Source organism: Asterias amurensis, chromosome 9 (genome assembly GCF_032118995.1).
Source record: "Asterias amurensis chromosome 9, ASM3211899v1".
Lineage (NCBI taxonomy): Eukaryota > Metazoa > Echinodermata > Asteroidea > Forcipulatida > Asteriidae > Asterias > Asterias amurensis.
The window spans coordinates 17,348,001-17,370,680 of NC_092656.1; the positions used below are offsets into that span (position 1 = coordinate 17,348,001).

A 22,680-nucleotide genomic window follows, 5' to 3' on the forward strand; every position below is an offset into this window, starting at 1 on the left:
TAGTAATCCGTTATTACGGATTAGCAATCTGTTATTACGGATTATTAATCCGTTATTACGAATTCGTAAGAATCCGTTATTACGGATTCGCGATTTGGACAGGGAATTGTCCGCCGTCTTCTATTTAGGAATCTTAGATCCCGACGGAGTTTAGTGTAATGAACAGGCTTCACAGAAGGTCTTCGTTTATATAACTGTCCTAAGAACAATGATTAGAAGACAGTGGTAGTTCCTTTATTTCTCTAAGTCTAAAGGTGACCCAATGACTTACTAAAGTCCCCAGAGGGAAATAATTAAAAGGACAACTTCGTAGGAAAACTGGTTGCATCATACAAGCCCCCAAAATCAAACTAAACATCACTTGGTTGGCAAAATTTACATTAATTGTATCTGAGTAGTTTTAACATCAAGTCGAGTCTCCATCGTAAAGCATTTTTTGTCATGATATATACATGTATCCATGCATACCCTTTAAATTTCCGAAAACGCCCGTTAGTTTCCGTACTTTGCTTAACAGAAACATTATGATTTCAAGTCCAATAAACCATGATGAAAACTTAAATAAAGAGTTGTTTCACTATTATTTTTTGTTGAACATTTAATATTTAACATGTAACGTTGTAGAAATCGGTCCCTAACAACAGTACACATTGCCCTAGACTTGGCGATTTGGGCGACAAAAAGTACTTCTTATGAAGTAAATTTAAGTGGTTGGAAAGATGTTTTTAAAGTATAATGTATGACCGCACACAATGCCATTTGTGTGATTTTCTCTATACTACGTGAAGTAAAACTGTTCGTCATTTTGGTGGTGTCAAATCTTTGACTCCACAAATGGCGGACGCCAGACGATAGCTCTTGTCAATCAAACCACTGTACTCTAGGCTAAGTAACCAGCACAATAGCGCCCTCAGGGGATCTTCGAGGGTATCCGTAATTTCGGATTACAAATCCGTAATAACGGATTGCTAATCCGTAATCACGGATTACTAATCCGTAATAACGGATTACTAATCCGTTATAACGGATTGCGAATCCGTAATAACGGATTTGAAACTTATTTTTTACTGGCGCTAATGGGCCTTCGTAATACGTACAAAGCCTATTATTCGCCCTTTTCTCTCTTCACGCTAACACAATCGTGCCAATTGAGGGCGCACTTCAACTTCAGTAAATAAGATGGCGACGTCCACAGTCGAGAAAAAGAAAAATGGAAAGTCCTCATCGAATTCAACAAACATGAAGCAGGTAGGTATTTATTTGATTTAAAGAAATTAAAAACATTCCTTTACCGCCTGTTCCTCTGCTTACAGTCTTTCTTACAACTTTACCGCCTGTTCCTCATCTTACAGTCTTTCTTACAAGTTTATGCAATTGCAACGCCTTGAAGTTGGCGATAGTTATTTTCTTTTTTGCTTTTTATTAATACTAGCGGGATGCCGCTTCGCGCGGCACCCCGCTAGATGAGGAGGATTCTAGTATACAAATAATGTAAAAGGTAATGTGGGGGCAAGGGAGGTATTCTTACAGGTAATAACCATTTCGTAGGATTGGATGAGAAAGTGTATTTATGATCGGTATGGATATTTGTCATTAATGGTGTGTTTTGATAACAATTAATTGTTGAGCGTGCACAATTTAGTTGTGAAACGTTGCGACGCGTCGCCTCCTCTCCTCACCTTCTCTCTTGCGTTCTCCAACTAAAGGAATTGGTGTTTGTTTCTGGAATTGAGCTTTAATTTTGGGGATGGGTATACTTGGCAATGATGGTACTTGACATGATGATACATGTATGTAGGGTATTTTGTAATATTTTAGTGTTGATCGAGCGGGCCAACGCATTATCCGTAATGTGGATTATGTTTCGCCTCTTTTACGCATAGTTTTAATTCAATTGGCTTTTGTCATTGTGTCAATTTTATCCACTGCACTGAGTATTTCCCAGCTAAAATGACTGTGTAAGGGTAATAATGCTTAGACGACTAAAAATATAGCACGTACACTGCTCCAATGACACACCTATTTTATTGTGTTGAGCACATTTGGTATAATTCAGTTACACTTGGCAAAATGTACATCCTGAGTCCCGCCCAAACTGCTTTCATTATAGTTACGAACTTTGTGAAACATTTGCCTCGTTATTTTGAGGGTCTGTACGTCCAGTTTTGGTTAATTTATATCGAGATGGGCCAATTGGACAATGCATAACACGCTGAATGTGGAATCAGCAGAGGTATTTGGTTCCCTTAGCAACAAATCCATAGTCACCGATAGCCACGGATTTGAGTGGTCTAAGTCTGGTCTCCCCCCTCAACAATTATCACCGCTGCTAATAGTAATAGCAGAGGAGAAATCCGACTAAAAAGGCTTGTATGAAAGTGGTACCCTTTTTTAAGACAAACTCATAATCACAGCCACTAATAGCCGCGGAGTTTATCTGACTGAAAAAGAAGCTTTGAAAAAGTTCTGGTATACAGCAGATAAAACAAAAAAAATTTGTCAGTTGGTATGGACTTTAACGACAAAGTCAATTTCTGCAAAATTGTATTGAAAATAAAATTATTTAATGATTGGTTGCTATAACTGTTGAATGATTTTTGCTATGTTTCCAATGAGGTGTACACGATTTTAGAATCTAAGGCCCCATTCATCGTGATTTATTGAGCGTACGTCCAACGACGCAAACAAAGTTGTCTGAGCACCAAGTAAAGCGAGTTTTCGGAATATGCTGTGCAACATCTAATCTACTGTTTTTACCACCGCTTTTGGGAGTAACAGAGCGTCGGCCACATAAATTTTTAGTTTATTCTCATATCAATTAATTCTCATGTAATTCTGGTGAACATCCGCCAGGGCCCATGCCCCGCGTGACGAAGTCCCCTGATAAAACATCCAATTACATATGTTATCATAATTATCTGTGGAACCCTATACGAACTAAAATAACAGAAACGGTAATTTTATTGGTCTTTAATAACTACTCCTACATTCTCACACTTAATTCACTTTCAGAAAACATTTGCCTAGTTATTTTGAGGGTTTGTATGCCAGCTACCCCTACATCCTCTCACTTAATTCACTTTCAGAAAACATTTGCCTTGTTGTTTTAAGGGTTCGTAGGCCAGTTTGGTTAATTTTGTAAGGAGAAATTCGTAAAAAGTACCCGATTCAGCTGCACATGAAGGCTCTTTCGATAACAAAACCCGACGGCCGATTGCTTAATACAAAACGGATTTGGCAAAATCTACATCCTGAGTCCTGACCAAACTGCGTTCTAACAATTTTGTTGCTTCAGAACTTTGAATGGAATGTTTGTTTACAGCTTCAAAACAGCCGTTGATGTTTCACAAAGTTCGTCACTATGAAAGCATACTATTCGTAACGGTGATTTAATGTACTCTTTTGTAGGTTTAACTGGCAAAACCTATACAATGTATATGAAAAGAATCAGTAATGTATTTAATTTCTTTTTGAAAATGTTTCACCTTTTGCGTGTATACGTTTTGTGTGTGGGGGATGACGTAATTTATGGACTGTACGACGATGCAGTAATGGATGGTTAGGGGGGGGGGGGGGGGGGGGGAGATAAAATAACAAAAAATAATATAAAAAAAAAGGATTATGATAGATGCGTTTAAAAAATGTATAGAAAGTATGGGTAGGCCTACCTGAGTGACTTAATGCTAATAAACACATATGTAACAGAAGCATGTATTTAAGCCTAATGTTTTTTATTTAACACTCGAAATTAAACCCCCCTGTACAAAATGGTACATACACAATGCCATTTACCCCTCTGCGAAACATCAATGAGTCACTATGGAATGTTAATGGAAGTCCAAGGTTGCCACCCACTTCAAGTCTAAAGAGGTGGCTCTGTGTGCAGCCTACAGCTCCCCCCCTTAGACCAACAGGTGGCCCATATCAAAACCAGACAACCACAGAGGTGACTCTGTGTGCAGCCTACGCCTTCCCCCTTCGAACAACAGGTGGCCCATATCAAAACCAGACAACCACACATGTAAGGAGATATCGCTCGTGACTCCAGCCAATCAGACAACTCGTAAGAGGGAGTTCGGTTCAGGGTTTTGTAGACTTGCAACCCGACGTCTGTAACGACACAACCGTGTTGGATTCCACAAGGATGCCATGCCACTGGACCTTCTAATTTTCAACCCAAGATGGCGTGGGTTACGCTTTTAACAGTATAGATTATTATTAGGAATATTAGCCTAGTATGGCTGCTCTCCTGCGGTGAGTGGTGCACTGGTCTAGTACAAGGTTGGGTTGGCAGTGTACATGTATAAAGCTATGGAGGGAAGGGAATATTTTCTATGTCCAAACTGGTCACCCCGGTGGCGGCTACGCGGATACAAGGTTGGGTTGGCAGTGTACGTGTATAAAGCATGGGAGGGAAGGGAATATTTTCTATGTCCAAACTGGTCACCCCTGTGGCGGCTACGCGGATACGAGGTTGGGTTGGCAGTGTCTGTGTATAAAGCTATGGAGGGAAGGGAATATTTTCTATGTCCAAACTGGTCACCCCGGTGGCGGCTACGCGGATACGAGGTTGGGTTGGCAGTGTCTGTGTATAAAGCCATGGAGGGAAGGGAATATTTTCTATGTCCAAACTGGTCACCCCGGTGGCGGCTACGCGGATACGAGGTTGGGTTGGCAGTGTACGTGTATAAAGCCATGGAGGGAAGGGAATATTTTCTACGCCAAACTGGTCACCCCGGTGGCGGCTACGCGGATACGAGGTTGGGTTGGCAGTGTACGTGTATAAAGCCATGGAGGGAAGGGAATATTTTCTATGTCCAAACTGGTCACCCCGGTGGCGGCTACGCGGATACAAGGTTGGGTTGGCAGTGTCTGTGTATAAAGCAATGGAGGGAAGGGAATATTTTCCCCGGTGGTGGCTACGCGGATACGAGGTTGGGTTGGCAGTGTACGTGTATAAAGCCATGGAGGGAAGGGAATATTTTCTAGGTCCAAAATGAAATTCGGACTTTCTTTCCCTTTTTTAAATAATCCTTGAATGGGGAACATTTCCATAGCGGTAATAAATACTTTAAAGAAAATGGAATTCGGGCTTTCTTTCCCTTTTTTAAATAACCCTTGAATGGGGAACATTTCCACTGTTTTTAAATAATCCTTGAATGGGGAACATTTCCATAGCGGTAATAAATATTAAGAAAATGGAATTCGGGCTTTCTTTCCCTTTTTTTAAACAATCCTTGAATGTGGAACATTTGCATAGCGGTAATAAATATTAAGAAAATGGAATTCGGACTTTCTTTCCCGTTTTTAAATAATCCTTGAATGTGGAACATTAGCATAGCGGTAATAAATATTAAGAAAATGGAATTCGGACTTTCTTTCCCTTTTTAAATAATCCTTGAATGGGGAACATTTCCATAGCGGTAATAAATATTAAGTAAATGGAATTTGGGCTTTCTCTCCCTTTTTTAAATAATCCTTGAATGGGGAACATTTCCAAATAAACTTTATCCATGTTAGGGACGAGGTTGATTAACGTCCCCCAAGGTCGGGCAAATGAAAAGGAGTTCCGACCCAATCGTGAAAAACTTTTACATATCGATCCTGCACTTCATGTACATGTGCACCAAGTCGACCCCGGCCCATCCAAGATTAAATAGTATTAGTAATGTATGATACCTGTGGCAAGTCGACCCCCATACTTCATGTACACACCATACTTGCTACAGTACACACACCGAACGATCACTTCGGTACATATGTGCGGTCACTGTTCCGTGACTGCGTAGCTGTAGCCGCCGGCTACGAGGTGGTGCTTATGAGTTGCGGGGTATTCTGCAATTGAGCCTGCAGTTGCGATAACGTAACCCTCCTCCCTACGGCCACTGGCCCCACTGAATCCTTAGCCACACGTCCACCCCATTTCCTTATTTATGCAGCTAAGAAATAAAAAAATTCTAGCGCTTTATCTACAACTACGAGCCACCCCGGCAGTATAAACCGGCTGAATGTGTTCACCAAACTCTTAGCTTGCTTTGTGTGTATTGAAAAGTGAAACAAATGCAAAAATTAAAAGCAATTTTTCGTGAACTACGTAGCACGTGCGAGTAAAAAGTACACAAGCTTAGTTCACATAAAACGGCCGTTGATTTGTTCACTTTTCAATACACACAAAGCAAGCTAAGAGTTAGGTGAACACATTCAGCCGGTTTATACTGCCGGGTGGCTCGTAGTTAAGGCGCCATAATTTTTTTTATTTCTTAGCTGCATGAGAAAATGGGGTGGACGTGTGGCTAAGGATTCAGCTATCCTTGGCCACACAAGTGGGGCTATCCTGTGGTGATTGGAGTTTATTTTATTATTTTATTACACTGCCAGCAACTGTTTTGTTTGCAACAGTTCTGAACTGTGTAACTGTTCCTTTAAAGGCAGTGGACACTATTGGTGATTACGGTACTCAAAATAATTATAAGCATAAAACCTTACTTGGTAACGGTTGCTGGGAGAGGTTGATATTATAAAACATTGTGAGAAACAGCTCCCTCTAGTAACGTAATTTTCGAGAAAACATTTTTTTCCCCACAAATTTGACTTCGAGACCTCAGAATTAGATTTTGAGGTCTTGAAACCAAGCATCTGAAAGCACACAACTTCGTGTGAGAAGGGTGTTTTTTTCTTTCATTATTATCTCGCAACTTCAACGACCAAAATTAGGTTCAAATGTTCACAGGTTTGTTATTTTATTCATATGTTGAGATACACCAAGTATGAGGATTGGTCTTTAACAATTATTGAAATGTCCAGTGTCTTTAAGCAAAATTTTACATGACATCCTTTATGATTTTTTTGCAAAGTTAAAGTGAATTTACATAACAAAAAAAAAGAAGGGAAAAACCTCTAAGAAAATTTTTGCTGGAAACCTGATAATCTATTGTGTGATTTTGTTTTGTCTTATTGTATGTGTTTATTTGTTGATATGCTTTTTATAGCACCACTCCATAGGCAAGCATGATCAGCAAGCACCTCGGTCACATCACTGGGGGGAGTTAATCTCCAAGCAATCCCCACCCAAGGCTATGTCTGTTGTAGATATGGACTCCCCATCCCTAAACCCAAAATCCATTGACCTTGAGGGACCTCATCTGCATCAGCCGTCATCCCACCACAAGATAAGTACACACCAACCGTAAGTAGGGCCTGCAATAGCACTTTTTGTAAATTCACTTTTTCAAAGAACACATTATTCATGGGAACAGATTGATTTCAAGTGATTATGAATACAACGACCATTATTGCTGAGAAATTAAGGATTAGACAACCAATTATTTTACCTTAACAAAGGATATATAACAAACGATATCCAACAATATTTCAAACTTAAATTACAAACAGGTTGATTTCTAGCAAGTGGCTTTGATGCCAGCTGGATGTGTAGAGGGAGATTGTTCCATAATAATGTCCATGCTTTTATGTAATTGCTCATAATATGGGCAGAGCAAGGGGATGAGGTTGTAGCTACGGCGGGACCGGGTTAATTGATACAGATTTTGTTTGTGTTGTGCCCTCTGGAACAGTGGTAACAGGGGCAAATGGTGACCTGAGCTTCACCTCGGGTGCCATTTCTGTGTGTCCCCCCCCCCTGTGTGTATTGGATCCTTTACAATGTGCTACAATTAATCAACTTTGCAATGTTGACTGGTGAGTGATTTGTACTTGTCTATTGACTCACAGGCTACCATCGGAGTTGGTTCGTCCGGATGCCATCAGCATCCATACCATTCAGTTATTCAGGAACAATCGACGTATTCGGACTATCATTGCAGCTTCTCAGCAGCTCCAACAAGAAAGCAGTGTAAGATTGTTTATAAACCAGCAATAAGAATTCATAAATATATCAAACTATTGTTTACTTGGACTAAGTAACAAGGTTAGGCTTTAGCAAAGGTTGAAAACGCTTTATTACAATAGAAAGTGTTTTAACAGTTGTCTGGTTGTAGTCTAGTTTGATAGTTCAAAGAAGTGCAGCCTCTTTCCTTCAGTGGACAATCACTCTACAACATCACTTACAGTGCCTGTTGTTAATGGGTTACCAATGTTGAATCATTAAATTGGAAAATATTAGTAATTAGAGCTTATTTACGAAGTGAACTAAAGTGCAGGAGAATCTGTGTTAAATAAGGGAATCAATGTGTGGTGAAGAGGTTTTCAACCAGTGGTTTAATCCCAACGAGGCCTGGTTCTTGATAATTTTATCGAGACGAAGTCTAGGTAAATTATCAAGAACCAGGCCGGCGGGTTTAAACCACTAGTCAAAAACCGGTTCAACATACTTTGATTCCCATTCATAAATACCTTTTCGGTCAAAAAACATCAACACTTTTTGGTCAAAAAGTAAAATAAATGCAAAAATTATAATTGTACAATGATTTCTTTCAACACAACACCCCTCCAGCTATGAAATGGTAAGACCCTCGGGTAAACAACCCCTTATAAGGGAATGCTGTGCACGTCGCACGTATCGCGTGATGTGGCACAACTGTTTCAGCCATTGCTCTTTCGACCAATAGGAATGAAGAAACTGTCTTATAAGCACAGGTGAAAGTTCGCGTGTCACGCCCATGTTTCAACACTTTTACTGGTCATAAACTAAGGTTTATACACACCCACTTGACGTGCTCTCCACCAATAGGAATAACGAAACTGCCTGAGGTATTTATGAATGAAGTCTTAACCTTTCTGTATTTGTTCTTGCTTGTAGAAATGGGAGGACAGGAGTCACAGGCCTAGGCTGCAGTCACTGCCTGCTACGCCACTGTTATTATTGCCCTCCAAGAAAATAGGCATACCTGCCAGTGACAATAGTGGTCAGAATGGGCATAGAGAGGAGTAAGTCACTATGTTTTAAGGCTAATTCAGCTACTCATCAATGGCCATATGCAGGGGTGGGTCACTTCTATCTATGGCTAATTCTTAAAATCATCTCACAATGGACGCACAGTTGTTGTTTGTTAATTTGTTTTTGGATTGGTGCTGTTTCTGGTCGATGTAACTAAGCGTAACCATATAGTTTCTATCTTTAGTATCTGGCTTATTTTTGTTATTTTTTTTCACTTTCCCCTATAATGCTTCTCTCACTGTCCTCTCCCCTTTGGTTCTTTTCAAATGATAACAATTATTTGGAATCATCCGTGGAGAAAAAACATAAAAACCTTCAACTGAGTCAGTTTTGTATTGCTTTTCAATTCTAGTTTCTGTAGACCCAAAATGCATACTAGCACTGTGGAAGTAGATGAAGTAACTTCCAGAAAGCTACGCAGGAAAGCCATTGCTACGCTGTGTGCACATGCTGGATATGAAAGTAAGTATTTACAGAGGGTTTTCCTTTATTCACTTTGTGTCCTTATTATATGCCTTAAGACAGATGCGTCCCAAATTGTGCATTGAGGTGGAGGTTTTCAATGGCAGACTTGGAAACCCTAGGTGTCTGAAGAATGACCAGGTACATGTAGTTCTCTGGGCATTGCACAGTTCAAGGCATGCGCACATAACCCAGAGCAATGTAAGTCTGCTGCTACCTGCCATCTTAAAAAGGATGGCCAGGGCACACACGCAATCTTTTTAAATATATCCCCCAACTTAAGATTGTAAAAGAGCAGTTGTCACATTTCTTGTTTTGTTTGTATTGAGTTGTATTATGTACTGCTCTGGACCACAAATCATTTATGTAAAATGGAGACAGTTATGGGAATAAAAGGTTAGCAACGAGGTCTTAAACGGCCATTTAAATACCCCAGACAGTTTTGCTGTTCCTATTGATGGAGAGTGCGTCACGTTGGGGTGTTTAAACGGTTGATAAAGACCAGCTGTGAGCTGTTTATAACCGGTTGGCTTTCAGAAACGTTTGTGTGAGTGAGCCCACAACCTCGTTCGCAGGATTGAACGATCTCGCCGCGCCTTTTTAGCCCATTGATACGAGGATGCATAGCGCACAAATACATATCTGAAAACTGTCTCATAAAAATGCACCACATGTACAGAGCTAGACTTCGGGAAACAGATGAGTTTTTACAGAGGTTCCTACTTTATTACGCCTTTTTACCATAATGGCATTTATGAATGGGAATAAATGATTAGTGACCAATTAGGAACTCGTCGCTTCCCTTTTATTCCCTTATTTAGGCCTTGCACAGCCGAAGGCAAGGGCCTTTATCGCACAGCCACGACCCTGCAAGGTTTTAAATGGCTGTTTAAGAACAAGTCATTACTCTTTTATTCCCATTCATAAATGCCATTTTGGTATAAGAGACGAGATAAAGTAGGAAACTCCGTACAAATTCTCCGACATCTGAGCTCTGTTTGTTTGGTGCATTTTTATGAGACGGTTTTTTGGATATACATTCTGGCAAGGTGTATTGCATCCTCGTACCCATAGGCTAATGGCGCGGTGAGATCAGTCACCAAGGGGAACAAGGTTGTGAGCCAACCCGCACAAATGCTATTTGAAAACAACCGGTTATAAACAGCTCCAGCTGAAAGTTTAAACACCCTCACGTGACGACCTCTCCACCAATAGAAAGAGTGGAACTGTCTGGGGTATTATGAATACAAGTTACAACACCCTTTTTTCACCATTATATGACACCCTTTCTACCTCTTCATTCTGTCCAATTATAAATGCCTTTTTAATGGATAAGGAATTATTGCATTAAGAATCTGATATTTGTTTTTCTATTTTTGATGTGAATGGTGCTACACAAGCCTGTGTGTTTGATGCTGGTGATAATCAATTCTGAAAAGAAAGAAAAAATCATTTATGTGTACAAGATAGTTGTATCTTTCCTGGACATTCTATGAATGTATACATGGAAGAAACATTATGAAATTGTTGTACTGAATCAATTGCTACCATTCCTTTTGTCATATTCCACTGTGTGCAAAAAGACAGGAGTAAAATTTGATTTTCATGTTCCCATAAGTGATCATACTGCTCTGTTATCCTCTAATGGGAGATATACAAGATGGCTGCACTACAATAATGGTCCACCCATTCGAGGTACATTCTAGTGTAGATTCGTAACATAATCTACAGTTGAGTGTAGATTCATTACAAACATAAGAAAATAGTTCAACTTGAAAATAACTGTCTTTCCAAACTGAAAGATAGCATGAAGTGCAACAAAACATAGCTGAAAATATCTTATCTTTCAATTTACAAACATCCAGTTCAGAAATATCACTTTAGTGACACAATTTATTGTTAGTGGGAAAACTGACGTTGTACGCGATAATAATGCAAGCAGTAAAGTATGCAGTGTGACCAACCGCCGGTTGACAACGTATCCGAAATTAGATAGACTAACTAGTGTTGTTACTATTGAGAAATCCAATTCATTGAAACTACAATGTATTACATAACCAATGGGAGAAACAGTTCAAGTCAGAGGTTAGACTCTACAGTGTAGATTTGTGACTGCAATGTACTTGCCTTCGGCTCGTACATTCTATTCTCCTTAAAGGCAGTGGACACAATTCGTAATTGTCAAAGTCTAGCCTTCACAGTTGGTGTATCTCAACATATGCATAAAATAACAAACCTTTGAAAATTTGAGCTCAATCGGTCATCAAACTTGCGAGATAATAATGAAAGAAAAAACACCCTTGTCACACGCAGTTGTGTGCGTTTAGATGGTTGATTTCAAGACCTCAAATTCTAAATCTGAGGTCTCAAAATCAAATTCGTTGAAAATTACTTCTTTCTCGAAAACTATGGCACTTCAGAGGGAGCCGTTTCTCACAATGTTTTATACCATCAACCTCTCCCTATTACTCGTCACCAAGAAAGGTTTTATGCTAATCATTATTTTGAGTAATTACCAATAGTGTCCACTGCCTTTAACTTACAATCTTGACATGATTTAACTATTTGTCGCTACTCTCCAATTACTTCTTTTTGTTAGTGAGTCAGGAATCTGCTGTTGAGACCTTAGCTGATGTCTTACAGGAGTACTTAATCAAAGTCTGTAAGTTGCTAAGAGCAGCGGTCGACAGGGAGGCATTGACTGGGTCTACTGGATTCCAGGTTAGTACGTAGTGGTGTTATACAGGGCCAAACGTCATTAAGCCTGAAAGCACAAAAACATGCTTCGCACAGAAAAGTATTGCCAAGCATAAACAGGTAACCAGCCAAAATTACTATAAGTCTACATTGTTGTGACTGGTGCCCCACTCATTTTTTGCTGAGCAGAGAAATTTGTCAAGCAGTATTTTCTGCTAAACAGCTTTATGAAATTGGGCCTAGGTCTTAAGACAATCATACTGGGTCAGTTAATGGATATTATTCTTCAACACAAGAGGGAACCATTTCAGGTGTAAGATTTGGTGTATAGTATTTGATTTATTTTCATTGTGTAAATTGTAAACAATATAGAATTTGATTTCTTTACTTTGTGTAAATTGTGAACAAGTGTTAAAAAGTTTAATGACTATTTTTATCTTTAATATTCATTTACTGAGATATTGTTTATTATTTGGCCCCAAAATGTAATTTAGTTGAAACCTTATGTGAGTTGAATTCACAATATACAGTATCCTGATCAACTGCATTTCTCTGTATTCCAAGGATTCCTTGTCCCAAGTCTTACAGGAGAGCGGTGTTGGGAGCACAGACACCCTCTTCAAGTTCTGGAAAACAAGAATCAAGGACTATCATAAGGCCATGCAGAAAAGAAACACACAACTTAGAGAACAATATGACAAACTAAGGGTGAGTTGAGTAGAGAATAGGATGGTATTAGACTAATGTGTCCTGAACATACAACAGAAGAATTTACTTATAATAGTTAATACTTATAATAGTAATATAAATAGTGGCTTCTTAAAGCGCACATATCTGTCACTCAGTGACGCTCGAGGCTCTTTAACATATGTATTTCCCTGCAAGGTATGTATGACTACATTTGGATAATAAGACCTACTCCTTTTACATACATGTAGCATCAGCCACCATTATACGGTGCTTTGGGGTAATATACTGCCAACATAATTAATAATAATAAGGCATTCTTATAGAGCGCATTTCAGTTCTGAGAGAACTCTCAATGTACTTTAGTTTAGTTAACTTAAATATAAAATACACAAAAACAATTGAGCAAACATGAAAGATTTAAGGTGTGTATTTTGAAGAGGTCCGGGTGTTTCTGAGAACGGACGGTAGCAGGAAGAGAGTTCCAAAGGGTGGGTGCGCTGAAAGCAAAGGCTCTTTTACCGTAGGTTTTTGTTCTGTAAGTGGGTACCTGTAGGATGCTGTGAAGAGGATCTGAGCAACCTTGTCGGAGAATACGATGTAACCAGTCGGGAAATGTAATGAGGGGATAGACCATGTCAGCATTGAACGTGAGGAGCAGGACTTTGTACTGTATGCCAACATTGACAGGAAGCCAGTGGAGTTATTGTAGAATGTGGTGCTTTGATTCTGTTGTTTTGAACTAAAGAGTAGCCATGCTGCTGAATTCTGGATTCTTTGGAGTTTAGAAAGGTCCTCATCAGGAATGCCATACAGGAGACTGTTGCAGTTATCTAGAAGAGATGAGACAAAGGCGTGAAGAAGGGTTTCAGTTGTAGTTTTGTTTAAGAAGGAGCGAATCTTTCCAATCCTTCTCAGAGCCAGAGAGGCGCTTTGGCAGAATATGTTGATGTGACAACGCATGTTGAGAGTCTTGTCAATGATGATACCCAGGTCAAGCACTGATGTTGAAGACTTGACCTGATCACTATCTTCTTATTTAGAGGAAGTTCACTGGGTTCTTTTCTGTGCTTTACACAACACGCGGGACCAATGGCTTTACGTCCCATCCGAAGAAGTAGCATCATGGTTATTAGTATCTTGCTTAAAGACACAGGTGTCATGACTTGGACTCGGACCCACACTCTGCTGATAAGAAACACCAGAGCTTGAATTCGGTGTGCTTAACCGCTAGGCCATGACACGCCATAACTAACCAAGGATGAGCTAATGACAGGCTTTGAATTAATCCATGACAACCATTGCTTTTTATAATTTCAGCCAACTCCTTTTTTAGTGGAGGGGGAAGGTTTGCTAGCTTATTGAGAAAAAAAAATATTGATTTTTATCAATCAAATTAGAAGTAGAGTCAGTGGAACCTTTTAAGACCTACTTGATTGAAAACAGCAAGTTGTGATCTTTGCTGAATTAATTTAAAATGTTTTTCACATGAGTTCACATGAGAATAAATAGATTTTAGTTGTGTAAAAAAAGCATTTTGAATACCCTTATCCAGTGCTTTTCAGAAAGATTCGCAAAAAGCTCTCTTACGTCATCATTCGTGTTACGTCATGTGTTGGAGCTCCAATTTGTATAGCCACTTTGTTGCACCAAGGAGGTAAAACAAAGAGACTCCCACACAACGTCAAAGTATTGTAATTTTGGCGCTAGATGCCAACGGAAGAAGTGTTTGTAGTTGTTTCTAAACCTTGAGGCCGGTGCTTCATTTTTTTATCAACAATTACGAAAAACTACGAAGTGTTCAAACAACATAATTACAACTAAATGGTAAACATTCCCGCTTTAACAAATTCGCTCAATACATGTTTAACTATTTATTAGGTGTTCGGGCCAACAGCCCGGAACACCTCTTATTTTTGTTCAATTTTTTTTACTTCTTCTTCTTCTTCTTCTTCTTCTTCTTCTCAGCGTCCCTTGTCCGCTAAAAAAAGCGCCTTTTCCAAATTCGTATGAACTTGAAACTTCACACATAGTTAGCGATTTATTAGGAGAAGAAACCATGTGAGTTACGTCATGATGACGTCCTCAATTCTTGAGTTATGAATATTCAAAGTTTATTAATTCAAAAAATCATAACTTTTGATCTACATGAGGGATTCTTACAATCGAAACATCATCGAAATCGTCATTGAAAACTCCGTAAACGCCCCACAGACATGATCCCATTTTGATGTTGTCTTCCGGCTTAAAAGAGAGGTTGAAAATTTCAAAATTCACGTCTAAAGAACAACGTAAATCCCCATTGGTATGTGCATAAACATTGCACGTAGGCATACACACAACGTGTAGTGTATTAGCGGTGCAGCAGAGCACGCTCCAGTGATCATCCATTCTGCTTATTAGCGGCTATTGTCCGCTAAAAAAATCACACTTCCCAAGCACATATAAAGTTGAAACTTCACACATAGTTAGATATGTATAAGGAGAAGAAACCGTTTGTGTTATGTCACGATGACGTCATCAATTCTTGAGATATGAATTTTCAAAGTTTATTATTTCAAAAAATCATAACTTTTGATCTACATGATGGGTTGTTACAATCGACACATCATCGGAAAGTTCGTTAAAAACTCTGTAAATGCCTCGCAGACGTGATCCCATCTTGAGCTTGTCTTCTGGTTCAAAATCGAGTTTGAAAATTCACAATTTCTTGTATAAAGAACTACGAAATTTCCCCATTGGTTGTGCGTAACACTTGTGGCGTACACGTGTAGTGTATTAGGCATAATTTATTTGGTGGCATGCTGCCAAGTTTGTTGTACTCTGTGCCATAGCGTGATATGCATAGAGCTATATAGCTATGCAGAACGCTGCGAAAACGATTTTATTTCAATCTTCAGCGTCAAATTGTTCAAATGTTACCATTCTGATGGCTTAGTGGTCAATGTGGAATTGAAGACGAAGTTTCGCTAATATGGCCACCTACTTCAGTGATTCATGGGACTTTTAATTATGTGAGAAAACAACAGTACAAAATGACGAACATTGGTCATGTTTTGGTTAAACACCGAGAAGAATAGAGACGTTACATTGATCAACCACTCCCCCCGGGTGAAGGGCGTTTTGGGCCCACGGAATTCACGTCAGTATTACGATATCTATTACTTCTTGAACTTAGCATAATCATCAATTGTTTTGATTATTTATTAAAACAACTATCCAAGTTATTTTGAGTTAAATATTTTGAAGAAAAAAAATCTCTGGAATAACATAAGCCCTTTCAAACTTTCTCTAGTAGGAAAGGACGTTACGTAAACTAATCTATTTCTACCTCCATGCACAGACATGGATGTTACAATACAAAACATTCAAAGAAAACAGAATGGTTAAAGCATAAGGCCCAAGCAATTAGGAGTGGTCTTGCTAAAATAAACTGCCGGATTAAACAAAACTTTAGTACAAACAAATCAATAAAACAATCCAGATTTTCATCTTCTTCTTCTCTTTGTCCCTTGTCCTCGAACAAAAGCACACTTCCCAAACTCGTATGAACTTGAAACTTCACACATAGTTAGATATGCATTAGGAGTGGAATAATGTGTTAGTTAGGTCATGATGATGTCATCCATTCTTGAGTAATAAAAATTCAAATTATTATTTCAAAAAATTTGTTTTGATCCACATTTTTTTTTTTACTTCTTTTTTAAAATATTATCAATAGAACGCAAAAAAACTTCATGAAGAATAGTCTTCGTTCAAGGCGGTTAAAACATACATGCCCCTTACAGTCTTTTCTTCAGTCGTCAGTCAATGTTTCCTAAGTTCATATTTCCTAAACTACATAAGCTATTTTGACAATCTGTACATCATATGAAATGGCTTTACGTACTTGACAGAACTGGATATGTTGGTGAACTTTCGTTGACCTTTTGACCTGTTTAAACGGGAAGTGACTGTGAAATGATTTGAAAGGGCGTGGTTTATTGTCTTTTAGGTGGAATAAACATCCTTTGATGCTTTACCATCACACCATACAAGTCTGGCAAAGGTCTGGTTTAAAACAAATATTACCGATGACGTCACCAAACATACACTTTTACTAGATGACGTAATCATGTGGTTTTGACAGTTTTTGTAATTTGAATCATTTATTACAAATCTTGAGAACAAAGCAAGGTGTACTATTTGTTTTTTAATCCAGGCTTTTACTCCCGGAAACCGAACACCTTGAGTTTGTTCACAAACTCTCAATCTCTAGTTATGTGTGTATTTTCAGAATCCTGGAGATGTTCCAATGTCAGGGGATAGCAAGTCACCGAGGTAGGTCTCTTGTACTTACTTAAATAATAAAAATAATAATAACCCGTTTTTATATAGCGCTTTTCACACCAGGAGGGTGTCCAAAAGCACTTCATATTATTACCCATGTTCACTGGGCCTTAATCACTTCTTAACCCATCTCAACTCCCTGTACATTAATTAATATGCGCTACTCGGCTAAATCAATCACAAGAACCATCTCTGCCCTCACCTGCTCAGGTACACAAGTGTCACGACCGGGATTCAAACCACACTTTGCTGAACAGAAGCACAAGAGCTTGAGTTTGGGGCTCTCATCCACTCGGCCACCACACTTGTCTATCTATGTCAGCCTGTTACCCTGTCATACTTTGTACACACAACACATACATGTACATGTAAATGTGTTCGTGCGGATATTTTTAACAAAAGCCTACACCTTCCTCCTCCTGTCTTTGTAGATTTGGGATTTCTTGTAATCCACTGATTTGGGATTTCTGTAGTAATCCACTAATTTCTGATTTCTTTTTATTTACTGGTTTGTGTAATCCACTGCTTTGTGATTTTGTTTGTAATCCAATGACTTTGGATTTCTTGTAACCCACTGATTTGGAATTTCTCGCAATCCACTGAATTGGGATTTCGTGTAATCAGCTAATAAAAATCATGCAATTTCTTGTAATCCACAGATCTGGTATTTCATGTAATCTGCTAATTTGGGATTTGTTGTAATCAAATGATTTGAGACTTCTTGTAATCCAATTTTCTGGTTTTTTTTTTATCCACTGATCTGGGATTTCTTGTAATCCACTGATTTGGGATTTCTTGTAATCCACTGATTTGGGATTTCTTGTAATCCACTGATCTGGTATTTCATTTAATCCACTGATTTGGGATTTCTTGTAACCCACTGATCTGGTATTTCATTTAATCTACTGATTTGGGATTTCTTGTGATCCAATGATTTGGGATTTCTTGTCATCCACTGATTTGGGATTTCTTGTAATCCAATGATTTGGGATTTCTTGTCATCCACTGATTTGGGATTTCTTGTAATCCACTGATTTGGGATTTCTTACAATCTACTGCTTTGGGATTTCTTGTAATCCAACGATCTGGGATTTTTCTCAGAGTGAAAGAGGAACCCTTTGTGGACATCCAATTTCCAGACAGTGAACAGGATTCATCTGAGGTCACACCTGATGCTACGGAGCACCCAAATAATCAGCCGTTGAATTTCCAGTCCCTCTCCAATCTGGAATTGGAAGAGCAGACAAGGGCAACAACCAGCATTACAGAAGATGAAAATCACTGGTATCCACCAACCTATGTCAAGACTGAAGCAGTAACTGAGGCTAGTACCAACAAGCCTGATGATGGAAGAGACGTGGAGACACAAGAGCACAGTGACCAGGTGAGTGGAATAATGATGTCAAAAATAGCATAATCTATAGAGCATATCATTGACAGCTGTATAGACCGTATTGAATATGACGTCACGCGGTTTAAATATCTGACCAACTAGATGGCGTCTGTGCGTGTGTGTCTGCGTGCATGTGCCGTTGAAATCAAACCGGGAATTTTGCGTGCTGCGTGTTTCGATGATGTTTCAGCTTGGACGTGCATACGGTTTGACCTACAAGATGGCCACTTTTCATAGCAAAAAGGGGTTATTCAATGCGGTCTATTTGTGCAATATCAAATTAAAATATGTTTGGTATTGTTGTCTCTTAAAAACTGATAAAACAGACTTTTTAAAAGTCATTTGTAACAGATATGAGTTTATGCACTCTGATTGGTCGAAAACCATGTGATATAAAAACCGTTTCTGTGAAATACAAAATAAAATGGCCCTAAACAACCATTGTTAACAACAGCTTGCATATTGTGTGGGGCACTACCAAAAATAATGTTTTCTATGTGTATTATTATTATTTTTTATTTGGCAAGAGATTTTGGTCCATTGTGCTAGTGCATACCGCATATAACCACACATATACTTGAATGGGCAACAATGTATCAAGTTATTTATGAAAAGCGTTTGAAACCGTTTGTTATAAAATGCATATGGTAAGAAAGATGTTTTTAAAGTAGAATATAATGTTCCAAACAAATATGCCTCGAAATTGCATGGTTTTCTTTATTGTCGTGAACGAACACAGCACGCCATCTTGTGGAGTCAAGTTTTTTACTCCATCAAAAGGCCGACGGTGTTAGTACGCAAAGTAAAAGGAAAACCTCGCAATTGTGGAGGCATTAATCACTATTATCTACTTTTAAAACATCTTTCTATCCATATCGATTTCAAAACAAATGGTTTAAAAAGCTTGTCATGGACCAAAAAAGGTAGCTGTATGTACATGAAACGGACACAAAGTTTACACCAACCAAAGTATTTCCATGTAGAGTTTTGTTAATATTCAGAGCTCAAATTCTGATCCAAGGAATGAACCTTGAACATGAGCATTAAACAAAATATTGATGAAAGACAAATCACAAATTCTGATGTTTTTGTACTGATTTATGTCATCCAAGGTATTCATTAATGGGAATAACAGTGTTATGACTACTGTGACGGCCGCTGTTATTGAACCACACCTGCTGTTATTCCCTTATTCATTATTTACATTATTTAACCAAATACAAAATCATTTTTTGTGTAAAATTGTCTGTTCATTAGTAATCTGACACTAGCAAAACAACTTGAATTACAGGGTGAGGAAGAGATGGATACCAGTCAATCAAGTCGGTCTCCAGCCGTTGTAGTTGATGTTGATGTTACCTCACCACAAAGCCGCTCCAACAGAGAAATAGCTCCTATGAACCCAAAGAAAAAGTAAGCAAACATCACACTCTTAAAAAAACAAAATCCAGAAAGAACAAAACAGCTGTTGTTAGAAGCTCATTGTAAGATTTTTTAGGAAATTGAAGCACATAATTTATTCCCCCAAAAAATCACTGATTTGGGAACTTGATTTTCTTTGCATTCACATGAGGTATAAACTTGCAATGAATTGTTCTAACATTTGACCTTGGTTGGTGTGTGGAACGCTTAAAAAGATATTTTATAGCTCCAATGCTGGAGTAGTAGGAAGGTAGATGTCACCTGACTTTAGTACTTGACATTTGTGTTCAGCACCTACATGCAGAATTAAAGGCAGTAGACACTATTGGTAATTACTCAAATTAATTTGTAGCATAAAAACATGCTTGGTAACAAGCAATAGAGAGCTGTTGATAGTGTACAACATTGTGAGAAACAGCTCCCTCTTAAGTAACATAGTTTTCGAGAAAGATGTAATTTTCCACGAGTTTGATTTCGAGACCTCAGATTTTGATGTCTCGAAATCAAGCATCTGAAAGCACACCACTTTGTGTGACTAAGGTGTTTTTTCTTTCATTATCTCGCAACTTCGACAATCAATTGAGCTCAAATTTTCACAGGTTTGTTATTTTATGCATATGTTGAGATACACCAAGTGAGAAGAGTGGTCTTGGACAATTACCAGTAGTGTCCAGTGTCTTTAAACTTCAAAAAAAAGGTACACAAAGTGCATTTTGATACCAAAAATATAAAGATAGTGATGGCCAATCAAAGCGAAACAGTTTTGGTTGAAAGAGATGATCAAGATGACCATCTTTCAAGACAACCAATTCGTACAAATACATCAGTTATAGGTCGTACTTACAGTAGTAATTTAAAGTTTGATTGTCGTCTTTACCTATAGGAAGAAGAAATGAAACCATGGAAGACATTTTGTTGCATCGGTCCTCAGTCTACTAGCTGTAAAACCAAGTCAAAGTCTGCTCTAGCATGGAAGACATTTTGTTGCATCGGTCCTCAGTCTACGTGCTGTAAAACCAAGTTTAAGTCTGCTCTAGCATGGAAGACATTTTGTTGCATCGGTCCTCAGTCTACGTGCTGTAAAACCAAGTTTAAGTCTGCTCTAGCATGGAAGACATTTTGTTGCATCGGTCCTCAGTTATGTCAGTCTACGTGCTGTAAAACCAAGTCAAAGTCTGCTCTAGCATGGAAGACATTTTGTTGCATCGGTCCTCAGTCTACGTGCTGTAAAACCAAGTTTAAGTCTGCTCTAGCATGGAAGACATTTTGTTGCATCGGTCCTCAGTCTACGTGCTGTAAAACCAAGTCAAAGTCTGCTCTAGCATGGAAGACATTTTGTTGCATCGGTCCTCGGTCTACGTGCTGTAAAACCAAGTCAAAGTCTGCTCTAGCATGGAAGACATTTTGTTGCATCGGTCCTCAGTCTACGTGCTGTAAAACCAAGTTTAAGTCTGCTCTAGCATGGAAGACATTTTGTTGCATCGGTCCTCAGTCTATGTGCTGTAAAACCAAGTCAAAGTCTGCTCTAGCATGGAAGACATTTTGTTGCATCGGTCCTCAGTCTACGTGCTGTAAAACCAAGTTTAAGTCTGCTCTAGCATGGAAGACATTTTGTTGCATCGGTCCTCAGTCTACGTGCTGTAAAACCAAGTCAAAGTCTGCTCTATTTAATGTGAATTCTCTACACCGAGGAAACTCTGCATCAAGGGATACAAATTTTCATCATTAGTGACAAAGATAGTTTGAACATTTCTACCTCCATGGTTTGAACAACCAAAAGTCTAAACTAAAATAATCAAATCCAATTTTAACAAATCCACAATTTGTTCACTCCATTCCACCAAGTGACACAATGTATATGCTGCTTGTAACTAAAAGTAACAGGTTTAAATTATTGCATTGCTCCAGCAAAAAAGTAGGATTCAAACTGTTTATAATAGCTGCTGGACAATCTCGGTGGTCTAGTTGGTAAGACATCTGCTCTAGAATGGCAAATGCCGTGGGTTTGAATCCCATCGAGTGATATGTCTGTGGATTTTATTTTGTTCACAAGTTTTGGGACAGTTATTTTGAAATACCATATTTCTGTTATAAGAATTATCTCTTCATACTTAGAAGCAGCACTGAATAAATAAAAGAGTCTTACACAAACAAGTTCTTTGTTTCGTTTTGTTTCATTTGTGGTATTTCGAATGACTGAATTTTATCAATAGAATTAATGACAACAACTCACATTGCAGGAAAGCATTGGTGGAGTGAGTTTGGGTGGGGTTGGTTGGATTAGCATGTGGGTTTACACGCAACATTGCTTCACACAATGTATTTTTGTTCTAATTATGCCCACATTATGCCCAGGTTTTCTTCAGAACGTGGAATATCAAATAACTGTCATAAGGGTGTCTGCCCTGGGGGGAGGGGGGCTGCTGGGTAAAGTAAAAGAGCCCTCTGTTGCCAAGCTGGTAATCCTTCAGTCAAACTATGAAATAACTTGATTGTATTTGAAGGAATATGATCTAGCCGTATGTATTCAGAATGCATAGCAAAATTCAACATGCCTTCTTTTGGATTTAAAACCATCACAAAATTAATGTACTTTTCAGAGTATCGACATTTGCAAATTTCAAATCCTCTTTTGAAATCGTCTTAAAGCCATTGGACCCTTTCGGTTCAGAAAAAAAAAAAGGTCACAGATTTACAAATAACTTACAGGTTTACAGAAGGCAATGGTGAACGACTTCTCTTGAAATATTATTCCATGAAATGCTTTACTTTTTGAGAAAACAGCAAAACAATA

General features: G+C 38.6%; 1 protein-coding gene across 4 annotated transcripts; it reads left to right on the forward strand.

Moving 5' to 3' along the window:
• Positions 1 to 1,160: 1,160 nt before the first annotated feature.
• LOC139942247 (STAGA complex 65 subunit gamma-like) lies at positions 1,161 to 22,034 on the forward strand. 4 transcript variants are annotated; one of them, XM_071939036.1, is made up of 12 exons: positions 1,161 to 1,248; positions 6,990 to 7,186; positions 7,732 to 7,852; positions 8,759 to 8,886; positions 9,249 to 9,358; positions 11,958 to 12,079; positions 12,620 to 12,763; positions 17,019 to 17,062; positions 18,173 to 18,455; positions 19,756 to 19,877; positions 20,770 to 20,785; positions 21,485 to 22,034. In XM_071939036.1, the coding sequence occupies exons 1-11, from the start codon at positions 1,180 to 1,182 to the stop codon at positions 20,780 to 20,782; spliced, it is 1,353 nt and encodes a 450-aa protein (XP_071795137.1). In that variant the 5' UTR covers positions 1,161 to 1,179; the 3' UTR covers positions 20,783 to 20,785; positions 21,485 to 22,034. The 4 variants fall into 4 exon arrangements, with proteins under 4 accessions (XP_071795137.1, XP_071795136.1, XP_071795138.1 ...); XM_071939035.1 differs by having other exon boundaries at positions 20,770 to 22,034; XM_071939037.1 differs by lacking the exon at positions 1,161 to 1,248 and adding an exon at positions 1,430 to 1,498 and having other exon boundaries at positions 20,770 to 22,034.
• The last annotated feature ends 646 nt before the right edge of the window (positions 22,035 to 22,680 follow it).